General features: G+C 60.6%; 3 protein-coding genes and 1 long non-coding RNA gene across 5 annotated transcripts in view; 2 read left to right on the top strand and 2 right to left on the bottom strand.

The window, feature by feature from the left end:
• The first annotated feature begins 662 nt into the window (after nucleotides 1–662).
• CYBA (cytochrome b-245 alpha chain) lies at nucleotides 663–6,834 on the top strand. Its single transcript, XM_003922836.4, has 6 exons — nucleotides 663–747; nucleotides 3,407–3,476; nucleotides 4,314–4,388; nucleotides 4,635–4,718; nucleotides 5,194–5,275; nucleotides 6,546–6,834. Exons 1-6 carry the CDS (start codon nucleotides 690–692, stop codon nucleotides 6,756–6,758), a joined length of 582 nt encoding a protein of 193 aa, XP_003922885.1. The 5' UTR covers nucleotides 663–689; the 3' UTR covers nucleotides 6,759–6,834.
• A 2,694-nt stretch (nucleotides 6,835–9,528) lies between these two features.
• On the bottom strand, nucleotides 9,529–14,833 carry IL17C (interleukin 17C). Its single transcript, XM_010333757.3, has 3 exons — nucleotides 11,591–14,833; nucleotides 10,935–11,263; nucleotides 9,529–10,288 (listed from the first exon to the last, which is right to left on the bottom strand). The coding sequence occupies exons 1-3, from the start codon at nucleotides 11,594–11,596 to the stop codon at nucleotides 10,030–10,032; spliced, it is 594 nt and encodes a 197-aa protein (XP_010332059.1). The 5' UTR covers nucleotides 11,597–14,833; the 3' UTR covers nucleotides 9,529–10,029.
• A 1,387-nt stretch (nucleotides 14,834–16,220) lies between these two features.
• On the top strand, nucleotides 16,221–21,749 carry LOC141584877 (uncharacterized). Its single transcript, XR_012518146.1, has 3 exons — nucleotides 16,221–16,310; nucleotides 20,792–20,915; nucleotides 21,594–21,749. It is a non-coding gene; the product is annotated as an uncharacterized LOC141584877 (long non-coding RNA).
• The window catches only part of ZC3H18 (zinc finger CCCH-type containing 18), a 68,084-nt gene continuing 62,744 nt past the window's right edge, over nucleotides 17,336–22,675 (bottom strand). For both annotated transcript variants that reach the window (XM_039459870.2, XM_039459871.2), the window contains 5 exons: nucleotides 21,744–21,904; nucleotides 21,400–21,599; nucleotides 20,699–20,795; nucleotides 18,491–18,587; nucleotides 17,336–18,027 (listed from right to left, as the gene is read on the bottom strand). In XM_039459870.2, the coding sequence (XP_039315804.1) occupies nucleotides 17,826–18,027; nucleotides 18,491–18,587; nucleotides 20,699–20,795; nucleotides 21,400–21,599; nucleotides 21,744–21,904 (757 nt within the window). In that variant the 3' untranslated portion in view covers nucleotides 17,336–17,825. The remainder of the gene's footprint in view (nucleotides 18,028–18,490; nucleotides 18,588–20,698; nucleotides 20,796–21,399; nucleotides 21,600–21,743; nucleotides 21,905–22,675) is intronic.

The raw sequence follows: 22,675 nt of genomic DNA, 5'->3' as shown, positions 1-22,675 counted from the left end.
CCCTCACCTCCCTCTTACCACCTCTGCTGCCCTTTCCCCACCCAACCCCTGCTTCCCATCCCCAGGCCGGGCGTGACAGGGCGGCTGTCCCTGTGCACATCCTGTCCCCTCCCCGAGTCTCAGTCACAGTCAGGTGATGGCGAGGGGAGGCAGGCCCACAGTGTTGGACCCAGGCCACACCTGTGCCAGCCTAGAGCCAGGGTGAAGAAATGGGGGCAGGACCTCTGGCCGCCACGAGGAGGCCACCCTTGGCCCTGGTAGCATCGGAGTGCAGAGGTGGTCCTGGGCTGTAGGGGTGGCCTCCACCCCACAAGGCTCTGGATAGGCGGATCCGCTCAGGAAGCCGACCCTTCACACCTTTCTCTGCCATTCCTAGAAGGCTGGTTGACATGACAACGCTTGGAAGTCCGGGCTGGGCAGGGACACTAGGCAGTGCGGGAGAGCTGAAGCCGGGAAACGCAGACTCCCCGCCTGGGCTGGGGCTGCCACGCAGGGCCCCTCTGGAGCTTCCGTCGGTCTGGAGAGGGCGGGGGCAGAAGGCTCCGGGACAGCCCCGCACCCTACAGAGGCGGGTCTCCGCCCACCCGCGGTCACCTGGGGGGCTGGGGGCGGGGCCGGGGCGGGGCTCGGCCGGGAGCGCAGGGCCTGCAGTGTGCGCCTAGCAGTGTCCCAGCCGGGTCCGCGCAGCCATGGGGCAGATCGAGTGGGCCATGTGGGCCAACGAGCAGGCGCTGGCGTCCGGCCTGAGTGAGTGCGCAGCAGGGGCAGGGGCGGTGGAGGCTGCAGCCTGGGCGTGTCCCAAGGCCCCAGCCGGGGACCTCAGGCTACTTACCGGGCGGGGAAGTGGGGCGCCAGGCGGGCTGGGCTGGGCTGGGGTCAGGCCCGGAGAGTGCGGGGAACCAGGGCGGGACCTTCAGGCCGTGGGCTGGAAGGAAGAGTCCCGAGACCCCCAACAGTCCGCTTGCAGACCCAGCAGAGCGGCGCCTCCTTCCCCATTCGCTTCCCTCCGTTCCCCGTCTCCGCGGAGGAGGAAGTTGCAGCGCAGGGGAAGAGGCGGTTCAGCCCCGGTGGTTTCCGGGGTGACCGCCCCCCCAGGCCCCCGGTGGTTTCCGGGGTGACTGCCCACCCCCTCAGGCCCCCGAGTGGGGGCTCTGGTCTGGACATCGGGAGAAGCTCCCCTCCCCTCGATAGCCAGCTGGGCTGGTGATCAGGCCCCCTGGGCTTGGGGTGGGAAGGTAGGCTCTTCATGCCGTGGGGCTCAGTCCTCCTCATCTGGAGTCAGCCTGGGATTTCCCAATTCACGGAAACCACCCAGTGACCATCCTGCCCAGCCCAGTCCAGCTGCTCTTGGGATAGGATGGCACCCTGCTGCGCATTTGCTCAGGCGTGCTGCTGAGGGCAGCAGACTCCCTTTGGAAATAAACCCTCTCAGGACCAGCGTGGGTGAGAGTGGGCTCAGGTGGGGTCTAAGGCCAGAGGAACCAGGGCAGCAGCTCCAGGAAGGACCCGCAGCAGGGAAGGAGTGCGTGGGAAGGGCACGGGGTCTGGGGGTGAGGAGGGGCCTGCTGCTGCCACTCCCCTGGGGCTCTGAGCACCCTCTCTGTTGTCTGGGGAGTGAGGGACAGCAGAGTCCGCAGGGTGGGAGGCCTGGAGCTCAGGGGGCCTGCTGACTGTCTGCCCAGCAACGTCACCACCCACTCAGAGTCAGCCACCAAGAACTCGGTGGGTCAGTTCAGACAGCTCTCCCCAGAGCCGCCCCATGGGACTGTCACCCTGTCTGCCCGGTGCAGGCAGCTTCCCTGCTGAAACCAGCAGGGCTCCTGGCCCAAAGGGTAAGCACCGGATCGGACAGATTAGATGCCCTGCGTTGCCCACCCCAGCCTCCCCACCCCCTCCTCCAGCTGCCGGGGATTCCTTTCTGTTCTAGATCTCCTAAGCATGCCCAGGGCCTTGGCACAAGCTGCTGCCTCTGCAGAGCCTCATGGCTGTCCCATTTCTTTCTCAAATGCCACCTGCTTGGGGAAGTCACCAGAATGTGGAGCCCCAGGACGCAGGTGGCCCTGAGAGAGCAGGGCCCTTGACAGTCCCTGTACACAGCAGGTGCTCTATAAATGTGGCTGGGTGCTACAGTATGTCCTCAGGCCTCCCTGGTGGCACCACCAGCAGCCTTGCACCCTCTTTCGGAGGGCAGGCTCAGGACCGGGACAGTCCCCCAAAGATGCACAGACAACAGGCTGAGTGGACTCAGGGACACTGCCCTGACTTCCTCCGATGCAGACGGGCAAAGTCAGGGAGTTAATGTGTAGCTGAGATCAAACCAAGGATAGGAAATCTTCAAGGAAGACCAAGGGGTGACAAAAACAATGGCTGGCAGGGTGAGGCGGCCACACCTGTAATCCCAGCACTTTGGGAGGCTGAGGTGGAAGGACTGCTTGAGCCCAGGGGGTTGAGACTGCAATGAGCTGTGTTTGTGCCATTGCACTCCAGTCTGGGCAACAGCAAGATCCTGTCTAGAAAACTGTAAGCAGGGCCAGGCACCGTGGCTCATGCCTGTCATCCCAGCACTTTGGGAGGAAAGGCAGGTGCATCACCTGAGGTCGAGTTCAAGACTAGCCTAGCCAGTGTGGTGAAACCCCATCTCTGCTAAAAATAAAAAAATTATCCAGGCGTGATGGTGTACGCCTGTAGTCCCAGCTACTCGGGAGGCTGAGGCAGGAGCATTGTGGGAACCCAGGAGGCGGAGGTTGCAGTGAGCAGAGATTGGGAGAGCCACTGAACTCCAGCCTGGGTGACAGAGTGAGACTCTGTCTCAAAAAAAAAAAAAAAAAAAAAAAAAAAAAAAAAAAAAAAAAACAACAAAAAACAACAAAACAAAAACAGTAAGAGGGATTATCGGACAATAACCAAAAGAAAGGTGCAGAAATAGCCCTATCAGTCGAAACTGAAATTAAGGCCAACAGCGGACGGGTTTGGAGGAACTCTGTGTCAGTGACACTCCAAGACGCGGAAACCACACTCGACATACAGGCTTTCATGCATCCAACAAAGACTCACGGTGACAAGCATGTCCATTGGGGGGTCCCAGAGCCCAGGGGCTCAGGCCCACTGACGCCTGCAGGTCGGGCTGTCCCTTGGCCGCTCCTGGGCCTCGGAGCCCAGGCACATCACACGTCACACACCCCACTCTGCCAGGCCATGCGCCGCCAGCTCTGCTCTTCACCAGCGCAGGGGGCTGCCTCCTGTGGTGTCCCCGACCCATCACTGTACTGTGGGGATCTGTAGGGACAAACACATGGACTGCAGAGGACAGTTCTTGGTGACCTGGTGGCCCATGGTAGAGAAAGTGGGTGGCCCAGGCCTCTGGGATGGGAGCCCTCAGTGCCTGACCCACTTCCCTTCCCCGCAGTCCTCATCACCGGGGGCATTGTGGCCACTGCTGGGCGCTTCACCCAGTGGTACTTCGGTGCCTACTCCATGTATCCTTCCACCTGAGGCGGGGGTGGGCAGGGAACGCCCAGGGCAGACCCGGGGAGCCACTGCCCGGAGAGCCTTCGCCTCCGCTCTCCAGCACCACAGCCAGGCTGGGAGACAGGGCAGGCTGTCCAGGGGTTGGGCAGCCCAGGCCTCATCAGCCAGGTCGCTCGCCTGGGCCATTGGTAGTCAGTGGCAGACCTGCCAGCCTGAGTCCTGGCGAGGGGTGGGCGGGTGGTGCCCCCTGAGGGCCAGGGCCAGGGCCAGCACTGGGGCGTCCCTTGGACTGCTGGGATCCCCATCAGTCATCCCCCTTGGCCAGCCCCTCCACCTCCTCTGCCAGACTTCCCAACAAGGAGCAGTGGGCAGGGTGGTATGAGGGCAGGTGTGGGCCAGCCTCAGGTGCCCGGACCTGTTGGCACCTCCCGTGGCTGTGTCCTGCTCTGTGACCTCAGGCAGTGGCTGCCTCCCCCAACTTTTTTTTGATACAGGGTCTCGCTCTGTCCCCTAGGCTGGAGTGCGTTGGTGCCATCACGACCATGGCAGCCTCCACCTGGGCTCAAGCAATCCTCTCACCTCAGCCTCTGGAGTGTCCAGGACCACAGGTGCATGCCACCGCACCTGGCTAATTTTTAAATTTTCTGTAGAGATGAGGGCCTCACTATGTTGCCCAGGCTGGTCTCAAACTCCAGGGCTCCAGTAATCCTCCCACCTCAACCTCCCACAGTGCTGGGATTCCAGGCGTGAGCCGCCGTGCCCGGCCCCTCTCTGTGCTGTCTTAGTAAAGAGGGCTCGCTGTGTGGCCCCTCAGGCTGGGCTGTTCCTTAACCACATGGCTTCAGTGTGGCGGGTGTGTTTGTCTGCCTGCTGGAGTACCCCCGTGGAAAGAGGAAGAAGGGTTCCACCATGGAGCGCTGGTGAGTCACCTCCTGCATGCTCTGGGGTCTGTCCCAGGGCTGTGGGGCCCAGGTAGGGCCCACAGGGTCGGGTATGTGGAGTCTGGTTCCTCGCTGGGAGGCTCTGGAACCAACCCTTCAGTCCTTGTGGGCAAACCAAGGCCCGTGCCTGCCTGGCATGTTTCCTGGGAGGAAAGGGGCCCAGGTGCCCTGGAGCGGTCCCGAGGGGGAGAGGCCCACCGCACTGGCCCCTTCCTCCTTCCACAGTGGGCAGAAGTACATGACCGCCGTGGTGAAGCTGTTTGGGCCCCTCACCAGGAACTACTACATCCGGGCCGTCCTGCACCTCCTGTGAGTCCCGCCCCCGCCCCGCACCCCCTCTGGGGCTCAGGACGGTTTGGAGCAGACCCTCCCCACTGTCTCACCCGCCAGGCTGCCGGAACTGGAGCCACCGCCACTTACCTGGACATTTTTCTAAACCAAAATTCGGGTACCCAGGTGTGGCAGGGCTGCTGGAGCCTGTATCTTGCCTGGGTTTCCTGGTAGCATGGAAGGTCCCACGCTGTGTGTCTGGTGGTCGCTGCCAAGGCTGGGCACCTGCGTGTGGCTGCCCTGCATCTGCAGGGGCTTCTTCCCAGCAAGTGAGCAGAGCCACTCATGTCCCCACCCAGGACCCAAACAAGCCCCTGGCTCCGCACGTCCCCTTGGTCTGCGGTCCATCTTGTCCTGAGACCTTGTGGCCTTGGCCCCCATACCTGGGGCTCCGTTCCTCCTTCTGAGTGCCCTTCTGTGTCCCTGCCTCCCACCCACTGCCCCCCACCCCCAGGCTGTCGGTGCCTGCTGGCTTCCTGCTGGCCACCATCCTCGGGACCGCCTGCCTGGCCATCGCCAGCGGCATCTACCTGCTGGTGAGTAGTGCTCTCTGAGGTCGGCTCCCACCACCCCCAGCCCCAGCCCCTGCCCTGACACCCTCAGACACGCACGGCCCTTGAAGCCTGCTCTGCAGGCTGAGCCAGCCTGGAAGCAAGCGAGAGCTGGGGCGTGAGTTCACAGCGTGGCGGGACATGACCGCCGCAGCGGCTGCTCATCTTCTGTGTCTGGTCATTTCTCCGCTCATTAATCTGCAGCACAGCCCTGGGAGGGGTACTGGGGTCCCCGCTTTACAGACAAAGATGCGAAGGCTCACAGAGGTGCTGGAGCTGGCCTGCAGTCACACCGCCGCTGCAGGCCCTGTGTGGGCTTGGGTCCACTTATCAGGCTTTTCTCAGCTGAACCCTGTCTGAGCTGATTCGTGGGCGGTGCCAGGACGCACGCTGTCACGCAGACATTTTTTAAACTGCCAACACCTGGGTTTGCTTTGTGAAAACAGGACCCTGTTAGAAGGCTGCTCATAGGATACAGTGGTCCTTCTAAGAGGGTGGGGATGGGTGGGAGGACACAGCACAGCGCACCTGCCTGCCCTGGGCTCCGGAGCAGATGGCTGCAGGCCGCCCTCACTGCGGGGTCTGTGGGCGGACAGAGCCCTTGGACTCTGCTCATTCATTTCCTTTGTCCCTACGGCCAAGTTCCTCCTGCCCGCAGAGGGAACTGCTTCCCCCGAGTGTGCATCTTCTAGTGTGCATGTGCAAGATTCTGTGCATGCCTTCCGCGTATCACGTGACATTTTTCCGACGGTATTTTCTATGGGATAGGAGATGAACAGTACACACTCCCAGGAGTCTGTGCTTTTAGTAATCCCTGTTCTTCAGCCTCTCCCCAAACCCCCATGTGCAGAAATGCCTGGGCACCCTTGGGGGACTGCTGCCCAGGGTGGCCTTCTGCTCTTCTGGGCCACCCTCCTACTGGACCTCGGGCCTGCCTCCCCGCCCCCCCCACCCCCCATCCTGGGCGACTTGGGAGAATTTGGGTGCTGGAATTTGCATCTGGGAGTGGCCATCAGGGGGCTCCTCCAGAAGCCCAGGGGTTCTGCCGCGCTCCTGGCGTGAAGCAATAGCTTGGGTTGATGTCAGGCCGACCCAGGTCCTGGCTGTGTGTCCTCGGACGTGTCACCTAACCTCTCTGAGCGGCATTCGCAACCAGCCCGCCTGGGATTCAGTCCGGGACCCCTGGCGGGGTGGGCCTCCCTGGAGGGAGGGAGGGAGGGCGCTGGGCGCGGCCCAACCCCTCAGTGCCCCGCAGGCGGCCGTGCGCGGCGAGCAGTGGACGCCCATCGAGCCCAAGCCCCAGGAGCGGCCGCAGGTCGGAGGCACCATCAAGCAGCCGCCCAGCAACCCCCCGCCGCGGCCTCCGGCCGAGGCCCGCAAGAAGCCCAGCGAGGAGGAGGCGGCGGCGGAGGGCCCCTCGGCGGGCCCCCAGGACAACCCCATCCCGGTGACCGACGACGTCGTGTGACCGCACCCCGGACCCGCCCGTGCGCCCGCACGCCGCCAGGGGGCGCCCGCCCGCAATAAACGCAGCGAAGCCCGGAGCGTCTGAGCCTATGTGGGCGGGGCCGGGGGCGGGGCCGGGGGGGCCGCAGTCACCCCTTTCCTGCCCGGCGGGACTCCGCGCCGCGTTCGATTTTCGTTAGCATCGGCATCGCCTTCCTTCCCAGCGGGACACGAAATCCCGGGGTACCGTGTAGTCCACGACCTACGGTACCTGGATTCCAGGTGTGTGCCTCCCTAGAAAGGCGGTTCGGGCCTGCAGGAGGCCGCGGAGTCCTCCCTCGACAGTCTCCCAGGCCCCGCAGCCCATCCGCATCTCTGGGCATACTCAACGCCTCCCTAAGGGGGTTGGATTCCAGAGGAGGCCGCTGGCTTTGAGTGAAGAGGGAACAGGGCGGGAGCCTCTTTTCTGTAGAAGATGGGGTGAGGCTGGTGGTAGATGCGCCCTTGTTTGCCCTCACATTGATGTTGGGGTCCCTCCAGCTGCCCGGGACACTCAGGCCAAGTTGCAGGGGGCTTCTGGCCACCCCCGTACGTCACTTGTGCTGTGGCTGTGGCTGTGGCTGGCTGCACACACTTCAGCCCCTGCCCACTAATCTCACCACCTCCCCAGCCCAGTGCCCCCAAAGCTTTGCCAGGCGTCAGCAACCCTCCCCCCACCCTTGGGCTCTCTCCGAGGCACCCATTCCCCCAAGGTCGGAGAAGCCCTTGCCAGCTGCTTCCCAGCAACTCACACTTCAGAGCCAGGGTCCTCTCCTGTTCCAAACGCACCCCCCAGCAGCTTGCACTCAGCACCTTACAGACGTCTCAACCCAGCCTTGCCGAAGTGAGCCGTCCCCCCAGGTCAGCAAGCTTCAGGTCACCCTTGATGCCCCCACACGCCCCCATCCATCCTGGCTCAAGTCCAGACCCCAGGCCTGTGGGCCATCCCCACCCATGTCACCTGCTGCCGCATACTCTGCGCTCACCTCCTGAAGTCATCCTGCTGCTGCTGCTGTTGAAACCCGCAGCCTCACCCTGTCCCTCCAGCTCAGTCCACAGCGTCAGAACCCACAGGCTCAGCTGCCTCCAGTGATAGTCACAAGCTTCTCAGGGCCCCAGGGCAGACATGAGCTGCACCCCAGCGCCCTGCCCTGCCCCCATGGTCCCTCATGCTGCCCATCTGGTGGCCACACTGCCACTCGGGCCCTTGGACATGCCCAGCATGCGCCTTCTCAGGCCCTACCTGCTGCCTGGTTCCACCCTCTTCCCCTTCAGGTCTTCAGGCCTCCCTGGCCCTCTGCTTGGAACTGCAGCCTCCCTTAGAGCCTCTGTCCTGGACTCATTCACAGACTAAATACCACATGCTTCATCAGTCACCGTGGGGGTAGGAGGGGTTTTGTCCCTTTTATTCTCACCCTGCTCCCAGTGCCAGGCACTTAGTAGAAACTCAATATGGCTGGGCACAGGGGCTTACGCCTGTAATCGCAGCCCTGTGGGAGGCTGAGGCTGGATGATCACATGAGCTTGGGAGTTCAGGACCAGCCTGGCCAACATGGTGAAGCCCAGTCTATACTAAAAATACAAAAATTAGTTGGGTGTGGTGGTGCACACCTGTACGGGGCAGGTGAGGTGGGAGATTCACTTGAACCCAGAGCTGAGGTTGCAGTGAGCTGAAGTCACACCACTGTACTCCTGCCTGGGCAACAGAGTGAGACCCTGTCTCAAAAAATGAAAGAAACTCAATAAATGTGTTGAAAGAAAATTTCACCTCCTGGACAAAGGCCACTACCTCCAGGAAGTCTTCCCTGAGGCCTCCTCCTCTGGAGGCCTGAATGGAGTCCTTATTCTTATTTGCAGCCCCCCTGCCCCCATCCCCAGGCCCCTGCACACAGTAGGTGGGTGAGCCAGAGGGTCAGGCTGACAGCTGCCCAGTGGCCCAACGGCAATGTCAGCCCTCAGGGCTGGGGGCCTAGAGACTGAGGCCTGAGACTGCCACAGGCCTGGGCCCCCTTTCCACAACTGAGGCTGCTCACTCTGGGACTCCGTAACTAAAATCTGCAACAGAGGGCCTGGCGCACAGTGCTCATGCCGAGGCAGGTGGATCGCAAGGTCAGGACTTCAAGATCAGTTTGGCCAAGTTGTTAAAACCCCATCTCTACTAAAAATACAAAAATTAGCTGGGCGTGGTGGCAGATGCCTATAATCACAGCTGCTTGGGAGGCTGAGGCAGAGAATTGCTTGAGCCCGGGAGGCGGAGGTTGCAGCGAGCCGAGATCATGCCACTGCACTCCAGCCTGGGCAACACAGTGAGACTCTGTCTCAAAAAAAAAAAAAAAAAAAAAAAAGTCTCCAACAGCCCCTGGGCCCTGCGCGGCTAGTTCTCCCTCAGGAGGGGCGTCTTGGCGTTGGCTGTTGATCTACACCAGGAAGACTTGGGCCCATGGCCTTGGGCTCCGGAGCCAAGGGTGCTGGCAGCTCATCCTCAGAGGCTCCTGCTGTGGGGGCCGAGATGGTGCCCCTAGGCGCTCCCCGTCATTACAAAGGATGGGGCTCAAGCCTTGGCTTCGGGGAAGGAGGCTCATCCCGGTTCCTGGAGTATCCTCAGAGACCACGTGTGGGCAGAGCAGGGACACCTGTGCTCCCCCAGGTTAGGGCTCAGTCCCACCTGCATGCCCCACTCACTGCTGCAGAGGCCTTTCTGGAAGAATGCCCCAGAACTGGGTCAGTGGCTGGCCTGGGCCAGGGTGAGCAGGAGAACGTCCATCCCACTGAATGTGGCCCGCTGAACGGGCGTCTGAGGATGTGTTCATCAGTTTAATAATACATGTACACTTAAATAATTGTTTAAGAAACAGAGGTACTTCCAGGGAGGTTGGGAAGAGGGAGCCGGGGGGGCCTGAGGCCAGTGGTGGGTGAGGGAAGTCCAGGGGGTGGGGCCACGGTACAGGTGGCCACGGGACAGCTTTTCTGTGGCTGTGGTTTTAAGGGCCAGAAGAGGTGCTGAGCTCCTTCTAGTCCCAACCAGAGGCTGGAGATGCGGAGAATGGTGGGGGCCACCCTCCAGACCCGGAGGATGCCCATCTCCCTGATCCGCCAGCTGCCAGAGCTCTGTCCCTGCCCAGGACCCCAAGGGCAGTGTGGGGGGAGCACAGCCTCCCCTGCAGGCCCAGGGTATAAATAATAAATACACATAAATAGGGGGTGCCCTCTGGGGAGCCCATGTGTCCAGTCTGGGGGCTCCAGGGCCGGGGCGGTCACACTGACCGAGGAAGCACACAGGTGCAGCCGACGGGCACGCGGATGAACTCAGCGTGGAAGGCGAAGGCCCCGGGGGTCGGGGGTCCCACGCCATGGAGGGAGCAGGGCTGGCGGCGCAGCACCAGCAGGCTCTGGAGAAGTCGCACGGAGTTGAGCGCAGCTGTCTCTCGGCCTGTCCGGGCGTCAATGCAGCCTCCGCATAGGCACTCGGCGAAGGCCAGCTTCTGCGGGTAGCGGTCCCCGTCCGTGTCCACGCTGTGGGATTGGGGGCACAGTGAGTCCCCGGCCCTACCCTCACCTCCTCAGCCCCCTCTCCCCTCAGGGCCCCTCCCTGTGTGCTCGGGACCGGACCCGAGGCGGTGAGGGCCGAGTCACACGGGTTGGAGGATGCCCATCTCCCTGATCCACCAGCTGCTGAGAGCTCTGTCCCTGCCCAGGACCCCGAGGGCAGTGTCGGGGGAGCACAGCCTCCCCCGCAGGCCCAGGGTATAAATAACAATAAATACACATAAATAGGGGGTGCCCTCTGGGGAACCCATGTGTCCAGTCTGGGGGCTGGATAGTCTGGCTCATACGTGGTGGTGATTCAGCAGCACACCGCAGAGGCTGGAGGTCTCCAGGAGCCTCTCTCCCACTTCGTCGCCCAGCCCCACTTCCACAGGAGCTCAGGTGGGGGGCCCAGAATTTTCCCAGGGGACCCTGACCACCAAGGACAGTGGCAGGCAGAGGATGGCAGAAAGAAGCAGCAGCCACCCAGGTCAGCAGGGCTGGAGGGATGAGCTCAGGTGGCTACGCCCACCTGACAGGTGAGAACCACTGAGATGCAGAGAGCTCTGCAGGCAGCTGGGGCCCTGCCAGGGAGGGGCAGCCCCGTGCCACATCAGGACCCCCAGGCCCTCACCGGTATCTCCAGGGTGAGATGGAGCGCTGGTGGGTGTCCGCCTCCAACAGCTCCTCTGGACGCAGCACCGGGCACTGGGTTGCAGCCGAGGACCCCTCATACTTCCTCTGGTGGCCTGCTGCCTCCAGGCTGGACACCAGGGCTACAGGCAAAGCCTGCCCCCACTTGGCACCTCGAGCCAGCAGGTGTGGGGGGGCCTGGCCTCCAGGCAGTTCCTCAGCCGAGTAGCAGCGTGGGGTCCCGTGAGTGTGGAGGTGCCCCCTAAGGGAGGGGTTGTGGTGGGCCAGGCATGTGTGCAGCCAGGTCAGAAACAGGAGGCCAGGGAGGAGCTGGGGAAACAGGCAGGTGGGTGGTTAGGGGTGCCCAGGGCAGGGGTACCTAACTTCCACCCCAGCTTTCCTTGTTCCCCGGGGCCAGATGGGGTACAGCCCTCCCTCTGTAGAGGGGGAAACTGAAGCCCAGAGAGGCTAGCCCTTCAGCCTGACACCCATGCCAGAGCTCTGAGGAGTGAGTGTATCGCTGCCCCCACCCCAGCTTTAGGAGTTTCCTAGACCCCATCCCAACATCCCCATCCCAGGGCTCAGCTGCTTCCAGCCCAGGCTTCGCCACCCAAGTGGCATCCCTCCAAGTGGTGTGTGGAGGGGCAACAGGCTCACCCTCATGGTGGTGGCAGCAGGACAAGCTGGGCTTGGCGGCAATCCCACAGGTGCACCTGACCGCACACCTGGCAGTGGCCGCTCTTATACCTGAGGCCGGCCACACCTGGGGGAAATTCCGGCACCACTTCCTCCTCAGGAAGTGCCCAGCTGGAGCATTTCCTCCTCTGGTCCCTGCAGTCCCACCTGCGGCATCAGGACACAAAGCGCGAGGAGCCCCTCGGAGCTCCGTCCTGTTACTCTCCTCCCCCAAGAGAGACTCTGCCCTGCCTGAGCGTCTGCCCAGGGTGCCTCCTTGTCTGACATTTTCAAACCTTTTTTTTTTTTTTTTTTTTTTGAGACAGAGTTTCGCTCTTGTTACCCAGGCTGGAGTGCAATGGCGCCATCTCGGCTCACCGCAACCTCCGCCTCCTGGGTTCAGGCAATTCTCCTGCCTCAGCCTCCTGAGTAGCTGGGATTACAGGCGCTCGCCACCATGCCCAGCTAATTTTTTTTTTGTATTTTAGTAGAGACGGGGTTTCACCATGTTGACCAGGATGGTTTCGATCTCTTGACCTTGTGATCCACCCGCCTCGGCCTCCCAAAGTGCTGGGATTACAGGCTTGAGCCACCGCGCCCGGCAAACCTTTTGTTTTTTTTAAGACGGAGTCTCGCTCTGTCACCCATGCTGGAGCGCAGTGGTGCAGTCTTGACTCACTGCAACATCTGCCTCCCAGGTTCAAGCGATTCTCCTGCCTCAGCCTCCTGAATAGCTGGGACTACAGGCATGCGCCACCAAGCCCAGCTAATTTTTTTGTGTTTTTAGTAGATACAGGGTTTCGCCATGTTAGCCAGGATGGTCTTGATCTCCTGACTTCATGATCCACCCGCCTCGGCCTCCCAAAGTGCTGGGATTACAGGCGTGACCCCGGCCTTGAACCTCCTGTAAGAGGGTTTCTGCTTGCGTCTCCGATGTCAGCACCCTGCTGATTCAGCTTGTGTTTTGCGTTTGGACGTGATGATGATGGGGGCTTCTGCAGCCTCTGCAGCTTCCTGTCTCCTGCTAGGGGGCCGAGGGCGGTTCGATGTTTTAGCTGAGATCACCAAGATTAGGTGGGCTCATTGCCCCCTTCCCCCAGCAGGGAGAGGTCCCTGAGGAGCCTGGGGAAGCGGCCTGGTCTTCATGTCTCTGTTGGGCTTCTTCGGTTTCATTGGGAAAAAAGCTCAAGCTAACAAGTCTCAGCTGGAGGTATGAGGACTCTGGGAGCTGAGGAGCAGTGCATGCAGGAAGATTTTTGACAGCGGGGCCAGGAGCCACCCTTGTCCCCCTTGCTCAGTGAGGCTTGCTGGGGCGGGGGTGCCAGACGTGCCTTTGTTTCCCTGGAAAGGGGAGAGCTGGGGCCAGATCTCAGGAAGTTTTGAATGTTGGGGGACTGATGTCATGTGGAGCGGGTTCCCCTGGGGTCCCCAGGGCCCCTGAAGGTGTGGGGGTCTGTCCGCTGTGGTCCCCTTAGCTGTGGGGTGAGGGTACTCATGTGCCACCGGCCTTTCCTTCCCGCCATGGTGCAGATATGCTCCACAGAGGCGCCCTCTCAGCGTAAAACCTCAGCCTCTCCGAACACAAAAGCCCGCAAGTGGGGAGGGCTGAGGTGGCGCTGGGACCCCTCTCGGTGACAGGAGAAGGACCCCTGGGCCCTCCAGCACCTCCTCTTGGCTATGTCCCTTTGGGCTCGTCTGCCCTGGGCCTTCAGGGGTGAAGGAGGCCATGCCTCAGGGCTGACGATCTGGGAAGAATCAGAGACGGACTGCTGGAGTCCCCAGGGCTGCTCCTTCTACAGTGCCCTCTGCTTGCATACCTCCTATGACGGGAGCTCACTAACCGCTGGTTTTCTAGGGCTGTGCTAACCGTGTACCACAGACAGTGGGGGGTGAAACGGCAGAAGTTTATTCCACAAGGCTCTGGAGCTGGGGTCTGATACCAATGTGTGTGCAGGCTGGGTCCTCAGCGCCTGCCGGCTGGGGGCTAACAAGCACTTACTGCTGTGAGACAGGGTGGAGCCAGTGGTGTGCGGGGTAGGGGGGGCTGGGTTTGTCTTTTCTCCAGGGTCCACTCAGCCACTGTTCTGGGGACAAAAACTCAAGACCCCTCAACCTCTGCACGCCAAGCACAGCCCCGGGGAGGGGGTGTCGGGACCCCCAACCTCTGCATGCCAAGCGCAGCCCCGGGGAGGGGGTGTTGGGATCCCCAACCTCTGCATGCCAAGCACAGCCCCAGGGAGGGGGCTGGGCCCCTCCCTGGCTCTGGCATCTTCAGGGGCCTTGCCTGGGCTGAGACCTTCGAAGCAGCCCCTGGGCTGCTTCTCCTGCCACAGAGGGGGGCCCAGGGAAGCCTCTTGGGAAACATCCTGAGGGGCCTGCAGCTGGGGCCCAAGACGTTTTGTGCAAACCCTGACAAGTTACCACGCTCGGCCTGGCCAGGCCTGGATCTCCCCAGCGCTCTGTGCTTCTGCCCAACCTGCAGAGATGTGGCTTGGGGTTTGGGCTGCAGGGCTTGCCAGATGGGGGATCTTGAGGAGGGAGGGTTGGAGCTCCTGTGGTCCATGATCCCTAGGGTGCCTTCATGCATGGTTGGGGGAAGCACAAGCTGATGTCAGTCCTTGTCCTCTGCTGGGAGCCCTTGTGCAGTGCGAAACCTGCTCAACCATACCCAAGAAAGAGAGGAAGTGGGAGGGGAGGGGCCCGTGGGAATGGAGGAAGAGGCCAGGAAAAGAGGGGGAGAGGGAGACGCCCTCCACCTCGGCCTGCTACCCTTGCTCTCATTCCCAGGGGGAGCTGGTGACCCTCCCTCCTGGCACGGGGCACAGGTCTGTGCCACATGGCCACACACTGTTCCCTGGGGTAGGACCTGATCTGCCTGAGGAGGTTAAATGGCTGGGTGGGTAAGTTCGGCAGGGGTGATCCAGTGGGTGGGGGCGGAGGGAGGGAATGAGCGAGCAGAGGGAGAGGAGTACCCAGGCACAGGGGTGTCTTCCCTGTCCCCTAACCCTCAGCTGCGGTCCCCCATCCTACGCCGTGCCCAGGGAGCAAGGAAGAAGGCAGACCCCCAGTGGACTCGCTCCAGCCAGCCTTCCTCCTCTGACCTGGGCGGCCTTCTTCCCAGCGGCGTCGCCCCATCCACGCTCTGCTCTGGCTCTGAGGTGGGATGGCCGGACCCTGGGGCACGGGCTGTACCATGGGACAGTGCCAGAGACCCATCTCCCCACCTTCTGCTGGCTCCTAGCGCTGTCCCAGGGTCAGATGGCCTGGAAGCCAAGCCTAGGAGACTGGAGGGACCTGCAGGCTGGGTGGGGCAAGGGGTCTCGTGGGCACAGAAGACAGGAGGACCCAGGGCAGCTGGTGCTCCTGCGGGTGGCTGAGGCAAGGGCAGAAATAACCGGGTTGGGCAAGACTGGAAAATCGGCAGTAGGAAGGCTGGAGGGCGGCCCAGAGGTGGAGACCCAGACAGGCCGGCTCTGGAACCACATCCTGGCCCGCCCCCAGCAGGCCGCGCCCCGGGGACCCTAGTCGGGCTATGCAGAGCGAGGGACCTCAGACAAACGCAGAGCCAGAGCCGGACGGGTCAGAGGCAGCTGAGACCCCAGGACACGCAGCAAGGGAGATGCCCTCTAGATGCAGGCAAGGAGGGACCCATGGCTGGAGCCCTTTAGCTGCCCTGAGGGGCGAGGTGGGGGGGGCCAGGGGCACCAGGCAGAGAGGAAGCAGCTGGGCTCTGCAGGGCCTTCCCCAAACATCAAGGTGCAGGCGCACAGCAGGTCACGCACAGCCAGCTCCTACAACCACATAGGCAGGTTGGGGCACTGTTGGCCCCATGGGGGAGCAAAATCATCTTGAGACATGGGCTGGGGCAGCAGAGGGCCCCTCCCTGTGGCATGACGACCCTCCCCATGGGTTTTCCCTGGCAGGAGTGGCCTCATGGGCCTCAGCCTTCCTGCCACCCCTGACACGTGTAGGCCCCTCTAGGGCCGCCGCCTCTCTCCATCCTCCTGCCCAGCCAAAGCCCCACCAAATCGGTGGGTGGGAGTGTGGCTGTGGAGGAGGGGCTGTGGGCAGAGGCCCTGGGGCACCCCCTGGGAGGGGACTGGAGGGCGGGTGCCATTGTTGCCAGAACCCCACAGAGGCTTTCCAGGCACTGCGTGGGGAGCGGGGATGTGTGCGCCAACCAACCGGAGGAGGATGTCCCTGGAGGGCGTGGACACCTGAGGATGCCCATCATGCAAGGCTGTCCTTCCCAGCTGCCTGGCTGAACGCCCTCTCCACTAGACCCTATGGGGGCAGAGTTCCCCTCCTGGAACAGGCCCCTGTGTACTGGCGTCCAAGAGCTCCAGAGCCCAGGGTCTGCTGCCACCTGTTTCGAGTTGACACCTAGCTCCAGACTCAGGTGCCCAGGGCTGTGGCCAGAGGCTGACCAGCCACAGACGGGACTCCCCAGTCCACAGGGGGGCTGTGGTGGGCTCACCTGTCCGCTCCTGGACTTCAGAAACGCAGTGACTGCAGGTGCTGGCTGGAGGTGCCCTACACGGGGCAGAGTGCATCTCCTGGCCTCCAGCCCTGGTGGTGCAGCCCACAGATGACAGGCTGGCACCCAGGGTGGCCTGGCCCCCAGCTCTGTGGCCTTGAAGTCCACCCTCTTCAGAGAATGGGAATTCCCTCTGCACCTGGCTTTGACCTGACAGCAAATCGGGTAAGCCTAAAAAAATTGCCCCAACACAGGATCCAGGCCGCTGGGACGTGATGAATTGCGTGGGCTGCCATGTGGGAGGGACGTGGACATCAAACGGGAAAGTCCCCTCCGGAGCACACGGGCGGTCTGCAGTGCTCGCTCATGCGCAGCTCCTCTGCCCATGCTCGAACTGCCATTTCATCCAAGGGGAGAGCAGCTGGGACGCAGGTCATGTCGGGAACACAAGTGCAGGTGGCTGCCTCCCTGGGGGAGGGAGGGAGCTCGCTCTCGGGGCCTGTGTCCCGAGCCTCGTGTCAGGTAGCAGATGAGAGACATGGGTCGGCAGCAGGCCTGGGCACCACACCGTGGCTACTTGAATTTGATTAAAGGAGGTCTTGGAGTGTGCTTGGGAGGCCTCTGCCGGGGCACAGGCCCGTGGCTCTCAAGGGGGAGAGCAGGGAGCAGCAGCAGGGGTCCTGGGGGCTCCGCCTGTGGCCCCTGCTGTGGAATGGGGCATCACACTGGGGGCTGGCAGCTGGCCCTGAACCCTCGGCCTCCAGCACCATGGCCCGTGCAGGGAAGGTGCCTCCACCTCATGGACCAAGGAAGCCCCAGCACAGCCCAGGGGGAGCAGCATGGGTGCCAGCCCAGCCCCACAAGTGGGGAAACTGAGGCACTGTGCCCCCCCCCCCCCAACCTCCCGGCTGGGTCTGAAGGCCGGACCTGCCCCAGGGTGGGTCCTTCGGGCAGGTGGTGGGGGATGAGCCAGGCCACACCCTCACCCTCCAGCCGCTCCTGAGCGCCTGGCCGAGTGCAGTGTGCAGCAGAGGCAGCCCCAGCTGCTCATGGGCAGAGGGCACACACACCATGAGGGCAAGGACCAGCTGCTTATCAAAATATTTTATTTTAGGAGACCCCTCAAAAAAAGACCCTCCACATTAGACAGACGCCCCAACAATACCCTTGGTCTTTTTTTGGTCTTTTCTGTATTTTTTCCTTTTTAAATCAACTAAAACAATTTGATGCTTAAAATAAAAGACAAGAGGTATTTCCTGATCAGACTTTAGTCGAGAATATATATATATTTTTGATCCGGGGGCGGGTGAGGAGGAGGTGGTGCCACCAGTGGTTCACGAGGTGTTCCGTTTCTCGGCTCAGGAGGGGGCCTGGCTGCCTGGACCCAGAGCCAGGGACCCAGAGTAGGGGCTCCTCGGGCCTGACTGGGGCCAGGGAAGAAGATGGTGGAGGAGGAAGAGACGGCGGGGCTGGCGGCTGGGGCTTGTAATTTACATGAGAACCGTGCTGGTCACTAGCGCTGTCGGTGTCTGTCTGTCCGGCGGGACTTCTGCTCTGAGGAGGGAGGCTGGGATTCAGCGGCATCATTTCCTCTGTGGCTTCTTTTCCAGCTGAGAAACTTTTTTTTCTTTTTTACTTTTTAAAAAGAATCACAGCCAAAATAAGACATTAACTGCAAAATCCAAAATGGCTGCGCTTACCCTATGTATAAAAACACGTCCAGTCCGGTCGGGGCCCGGCCTATGCCTTCCCGGGGATCTTGGCCCGCTTGCGCGCGATAGCGTCCTCCACGGCCTTCAGCTGCTTCAGCAGCTCCTCCCGCCGTGACAGTGTGCTGGCCTTCCCTGATTTGGTGCTGGCGGCGGCGCCGGGTTCCGAGGCTTTGCCAGGCACACTGGTGACCTTGCTGGAACTCTTTGACTGCGGTGACAGCTGGCGCTTCCTGGAAGCGAGTGGGGAAGACTGTGAGTCTCATCTGCAGGTGGACAGGGCAGCGACGTGGTCCTCCCTGCAGGGGAGCTTCCACTGCGCCCTCAGTGGCCACCAGGACAGGCAGGGGCTGATGCTGCCTCAAGCAGGCCTGGTCCGGCCCCGCACAACCTCCTGCTCTTCTTCCCACCTCTGTGCCCAGCACACTCTGTCCAAGGGCACTGGGAGCAGAGGGCAGCCTCGACCAGGGCAGGAGTGTGTTTGTGGGGATGGAGCTGCCCTTCCCTGCTGCTCACCCTGTCTGCTCAGCCAGAAGCTGGAGTGATGCCTCCAGCCTGGGCTGCCCTCCTGCCTTCTGAACTAAGCAGAGCCTCGGGCCTGGCCCAGGGCTGGCCCTGATGCTGCTGGCCTCCCCGAGGGACAGGCTTGGTCTAGCCCCCACAGTGTGCCCAGGGCATATCCTGGGTGGGACTCACCTGTCAGATGGGGCTGCAGGGGCTTTGGAGTTCTGGCCTCTCTGCCGCTCTGGCTTCGGGGAGCCCACTCTCCCACCTGACTTCCGGTCCCGAGAACCTGTGTGATAGGTACAGAGTGAGACCACCTTCCTGGTTTACAGGGGATGCCAGGGACCCACTTCTAAAGCCTGAGGCTGCTTAGTTCACTTCCTTCATTTTTATAAAGAGATGAAAAGGCAAGAGCCAAGCAGAAGAGAAGAGAGATGTGGGCACCAATGCATCTGGAAATGAGGCTGAGGCCAAACCTGGGCTCCAGGTTCCACTGAGCAGCCACTATCTCGAGGAAAGACAAAGCTCCTTCCTAGCTCTGAAGAAACTGATCATGTGGGTCTTCAAATATGGAACAAGAAGAAAGACATGGCAGTGAAGAAACACAAGCAAAGCTGGGAGACCGGGAGTGTTTCCCGCAGACACTGTGGGGTGAGAGAGGCAGGGAGGGACCACTGGCCGGCACAGGCCCAAGGCTCCAGTGAACCAAGGTCAGCAGGACCCCAGGGGCCCTGGCTCTGACCCCAGGCAAAAACAGCAACGCTCTTTCAGGCCAGCTGCACGGGACACAGGCCCCGGGCTTGGGGACAAAGGAGGGCAGTACCCCCTCCTGCGCCCGACACCTAAAGGACGACTTGGGAAGGGGTCTGGAAGCCCCTGCCTGTTCCCTGCGTCTGGGAGTGTCTGCGCCTCTGTCTGGTTTGCACTCCACCCATCGAAGCTAGCCAGGACAATCTCCCTATCTTTCCATCTGGGCCTCGGCTCCTGGGGGAGGTCAGGATGGCTGGGGGTGCCCGAGATCCTTTCAGATCTACGAGGCTCAACGGTAACATGGACACTGTCTGCCCTGTCACTGAGTCCTCAGGAGGCTGGAAGGGTTTCCAGAGCACACAAGGCATGAGGGTCCAGCGGTCTCCTGTCAGCCAGACTTTAAAACAATTTGCAAAAATAGAAAAAACCAACACAATTCCTGCTCATTTGTTTCGGAAAATATGTTTTTTGCAAAAATGGCATGCATGTAAAAAAATACAGTGGTTTATTACTGTTATTTTATTTTATTTTATTTTTTTGAGACGGAGTTTCGCTCTTGTTATCCAGGCTGGGGTGCAATGGCACGGTCTCAGCTCACCGCAACCTCTGCCTCCTGGGTTCAGGCAATTCTCCTGCCTCAGCCTCCTGAGTAGCTGGGATTACAGGCACGCACCACCACGCCCAGCTAATTTTTTGTATTTTTAGTAGAGACGGGGTTTCACCATGTTGGCCAGGATGGTCTCGATCTCTTGACCTCGTGATCCACCCGCCTCGGCCTCCCAAAGTGCTGGGATTACAGGCTTGAGCCACCGCGCCCGGCTATTACTGTTATTTTTATGTATTTAGTTATTTTGTGTTTTTTTTGAGATAGAGTCTCACCTGATCTTGGCTCACTGTAAACTCTGCCTCCCAGGTTCAAGTGATTCTCCTGCCTCAGCCTCCTGAGTAGCTGGGATTACAGGAGCCCACCAGCACACCTGGCTAGTTTTTGTAGTTTCAGTAGAGATGGGGTTTCACCATGTTGGCCAGGCTGCTCTCGAACTCCTGATCTCAAATGATCTGTCCACGCTGGCCTCCCACAGTGTTGGGATTACAGGTGTAAGCCGCTGTGCCCAGCCTATTACTGTTATTTTTATTATTTTTATTTATTTATTATTTTTATTTATTTATTTTTTGAGACAGGGTCTTGCTTTGTTGCCCAGGCTGGAGTGCAGTTGTGCAATCTCGGCTCATTGAAACCTCCACCTCCTGGGTTCAAGTGATTCTCCGGGCTCAGCCTCCTGAGTAGCTGGAGTCACAGGCACCCACCACCACGCCTGGCTAATTGTTGTATTTTACTAGAGACTGCATTGCAACATGCTGGCCAGGCTGGTCTTGAACTCAAGACCTCAAGTGGTCTGCCTGCCTAGGCCTCCCAAAGTGCTGGGATTACAGGAACAAGCCACCATGCCCGGCCCTGTTATTTTTAAACAAAATTTAAATTTTTTTCTTAGTTTTAGTTTTCAGTACTGTAAATATTGGCAGATACAATCTGTAACTCAGACATTTCCTGGGCCCTCCCCATACTTGTTAAGAGCAACAGGGTCTGAGACAGCTCCTCTGCATTGCCAGGCTCCCATCTGCCTGCTCCCTAGGGGCTGGGAGGCTCACCTCGGTCTGGGGATGTGTTGGCCCGCTTGGCTGGAGGAGGGCTCTGCCTGTCCTTGTCTGATGGTTCATAGCGCTTCCTGCTTCCTTTATCAGCCGCCTGGGACAAAAGAGAGAGGCCAGTGAGGAAAACCCGGCCAGGAGCCAGCAGCCGTGTCCTCGCCCCAGAGGAGTCATCACCAGTAACCTGCTCTGACCCCAAGGATCCCCTCACATGCCTGTGAGACCCTGTGGCCCTGAGTGAGGCCTCCATAACCCAGACCTAGGGCACCCACACTGTGCACTTGGGGCCTATCGTGTTCCACAGGAAGCACCCTGTGGGCTTTTCTGCTCCCATGGAGGCCATTCTAGGAGGAAATGGGATCCCTGCAAGCCAGGCCTCTCGCCCTTCCAGCAGAGGGCAGAGGACAGACTGAGGCTTCCTGTATTGTATTGAGACTGCCTGGCAGGGAATGGTGGCCACAAACACAGAGAGAACCCACTCTCTGTCCACGGACACAGAGGGAACACGCTCTCTGTTCACAGAGGCGCCGGCAGCACTGGAGCATCCTGGGAGGGTCGGCCCACATGTGATAGGCTGTACCGACACCTGTAAGGCCCACTGGCCCTCACTCAGGCTCCGTTCCCGAGGAGGACGCTGTCTCAGGAAGAAGGACCCCAGCCCTAGACGCTGGGGTAGCCACCAGTAGGGCCCTTGCCCTCACCTTATTCAACAGTGTCAACTTGATCTCCTTGTGGGCAACAAACGTGCCCTGCTGGGGCTGCCCGGAGGGGGCCTGCTGGGGTGTCGACGGCTGCTGGGAGGACTTCCCTGCTGCCGGAGGTTTTGCAGATTTGGGTGGTTGTGTGGACGAGTCCCTTTTCCGCTTTTCCTCTTTAACACCGTCTTCTTTCTTAGATTTTCCTGCCAATGATAAATCCGGAGTCATGGAGGTGCCAGCGATTTTCCCGAGGCCACACCAACAGCCAGGCAAAGGCTGTGCCTACGTCGTCCTCCCCCTCCTCCCTTCCCCAGGCTGCTCCCCAAAGGCACCAGAGCCCTAAGTACCTTTCTCCTTCCTGGTCTGGGCTGGGGCCGGGGACCGAGAGCTGGCTGAGGACACGGGGCTGGCCAGGTCTGCGTACATGTCCTCTGAGTCCACGCTGTGTGCAGAGCTGCTGCTGGACGTGGCGCTGGACACTGAGGAGACGCTGCTTACGCTCAGGGACCTGGACACACAAGAACATCTCGCCACAGTCCAACCACAGACGCTGGCGCCTCCATGGTCCACTTTTACCCAGTGTCCATTCATGGACCATGTACCCATGGAGTGTGCGATACTGGGGGTACTTTGGGCAGTTCCAGGGCTACACAGTAGGGGACATCCCCATGGCTGTCAGGCTGCTTGTTGGGAAGGGGAACAGGACTGAGCCTAGCCAACAGTGGCAAGGGTGGAACTGAAGCAGAGTCCCTGGCCTATACACCTGTGACAAAAGGGAGACTGCTTGAGCCCACAGGGAAATTAAAAACACAATGAGCGATTCCGCAGTCTCAGGGAATGCCTTAGGAAAACACGGCAGATGGACAGACACAGCAGGTCTGCGGCTCCTCTGGTGCACACTTGATGTGGACACAGAGCACACAGGACGGGCACCTGAGTCCGCCCTGCTCATCTGCTGCTCCGGAAAACACAACCACATCTCCCGAGGGTGTTGAGAATACGTGGGCAAGATTCGTGGGCCAGGCGAGGGGGTTCCCAAGGGGAGGGATGAGAGAACCAATGTATTTTTTTTCTTTTACAAAAGTCAGGTCTGTAAAACATTTCAGACCTATTAAGAAACATTTTAGGCTGGGCGCGGTGGCTCATGCCTATAATCCCAGCACTTTGGGAGGCTGAGGCGGGTGGATCAGGAGGTCAAGAGTTTGAGACCAGACTGGCCAGCATGGTGAAACCCTGTCTCTACTAAAAATAGAAAAAATTAGCTGGTCATGGTGGCAGG

The sequence above is a fragment of the Saimiri boliviensis genome, chromosome 1 (genome assembly GCF_048565385.1).
Source record: "Saimiri boliviensis isolate mSaiBol1 chromosome 1, mSaiBol1.pri, whole genome shotgun sequence".
Classification (NCBI taxonomy): domain Eukaryota; kingdom Metazoa; phylum Chordata; class Mammalia; order Primates; family Cebidae; genus Saimiri; species Saimiri boliviensis.
This window is presented reverse-complemented; position numbering and strand designations above follow the sequence as displayed.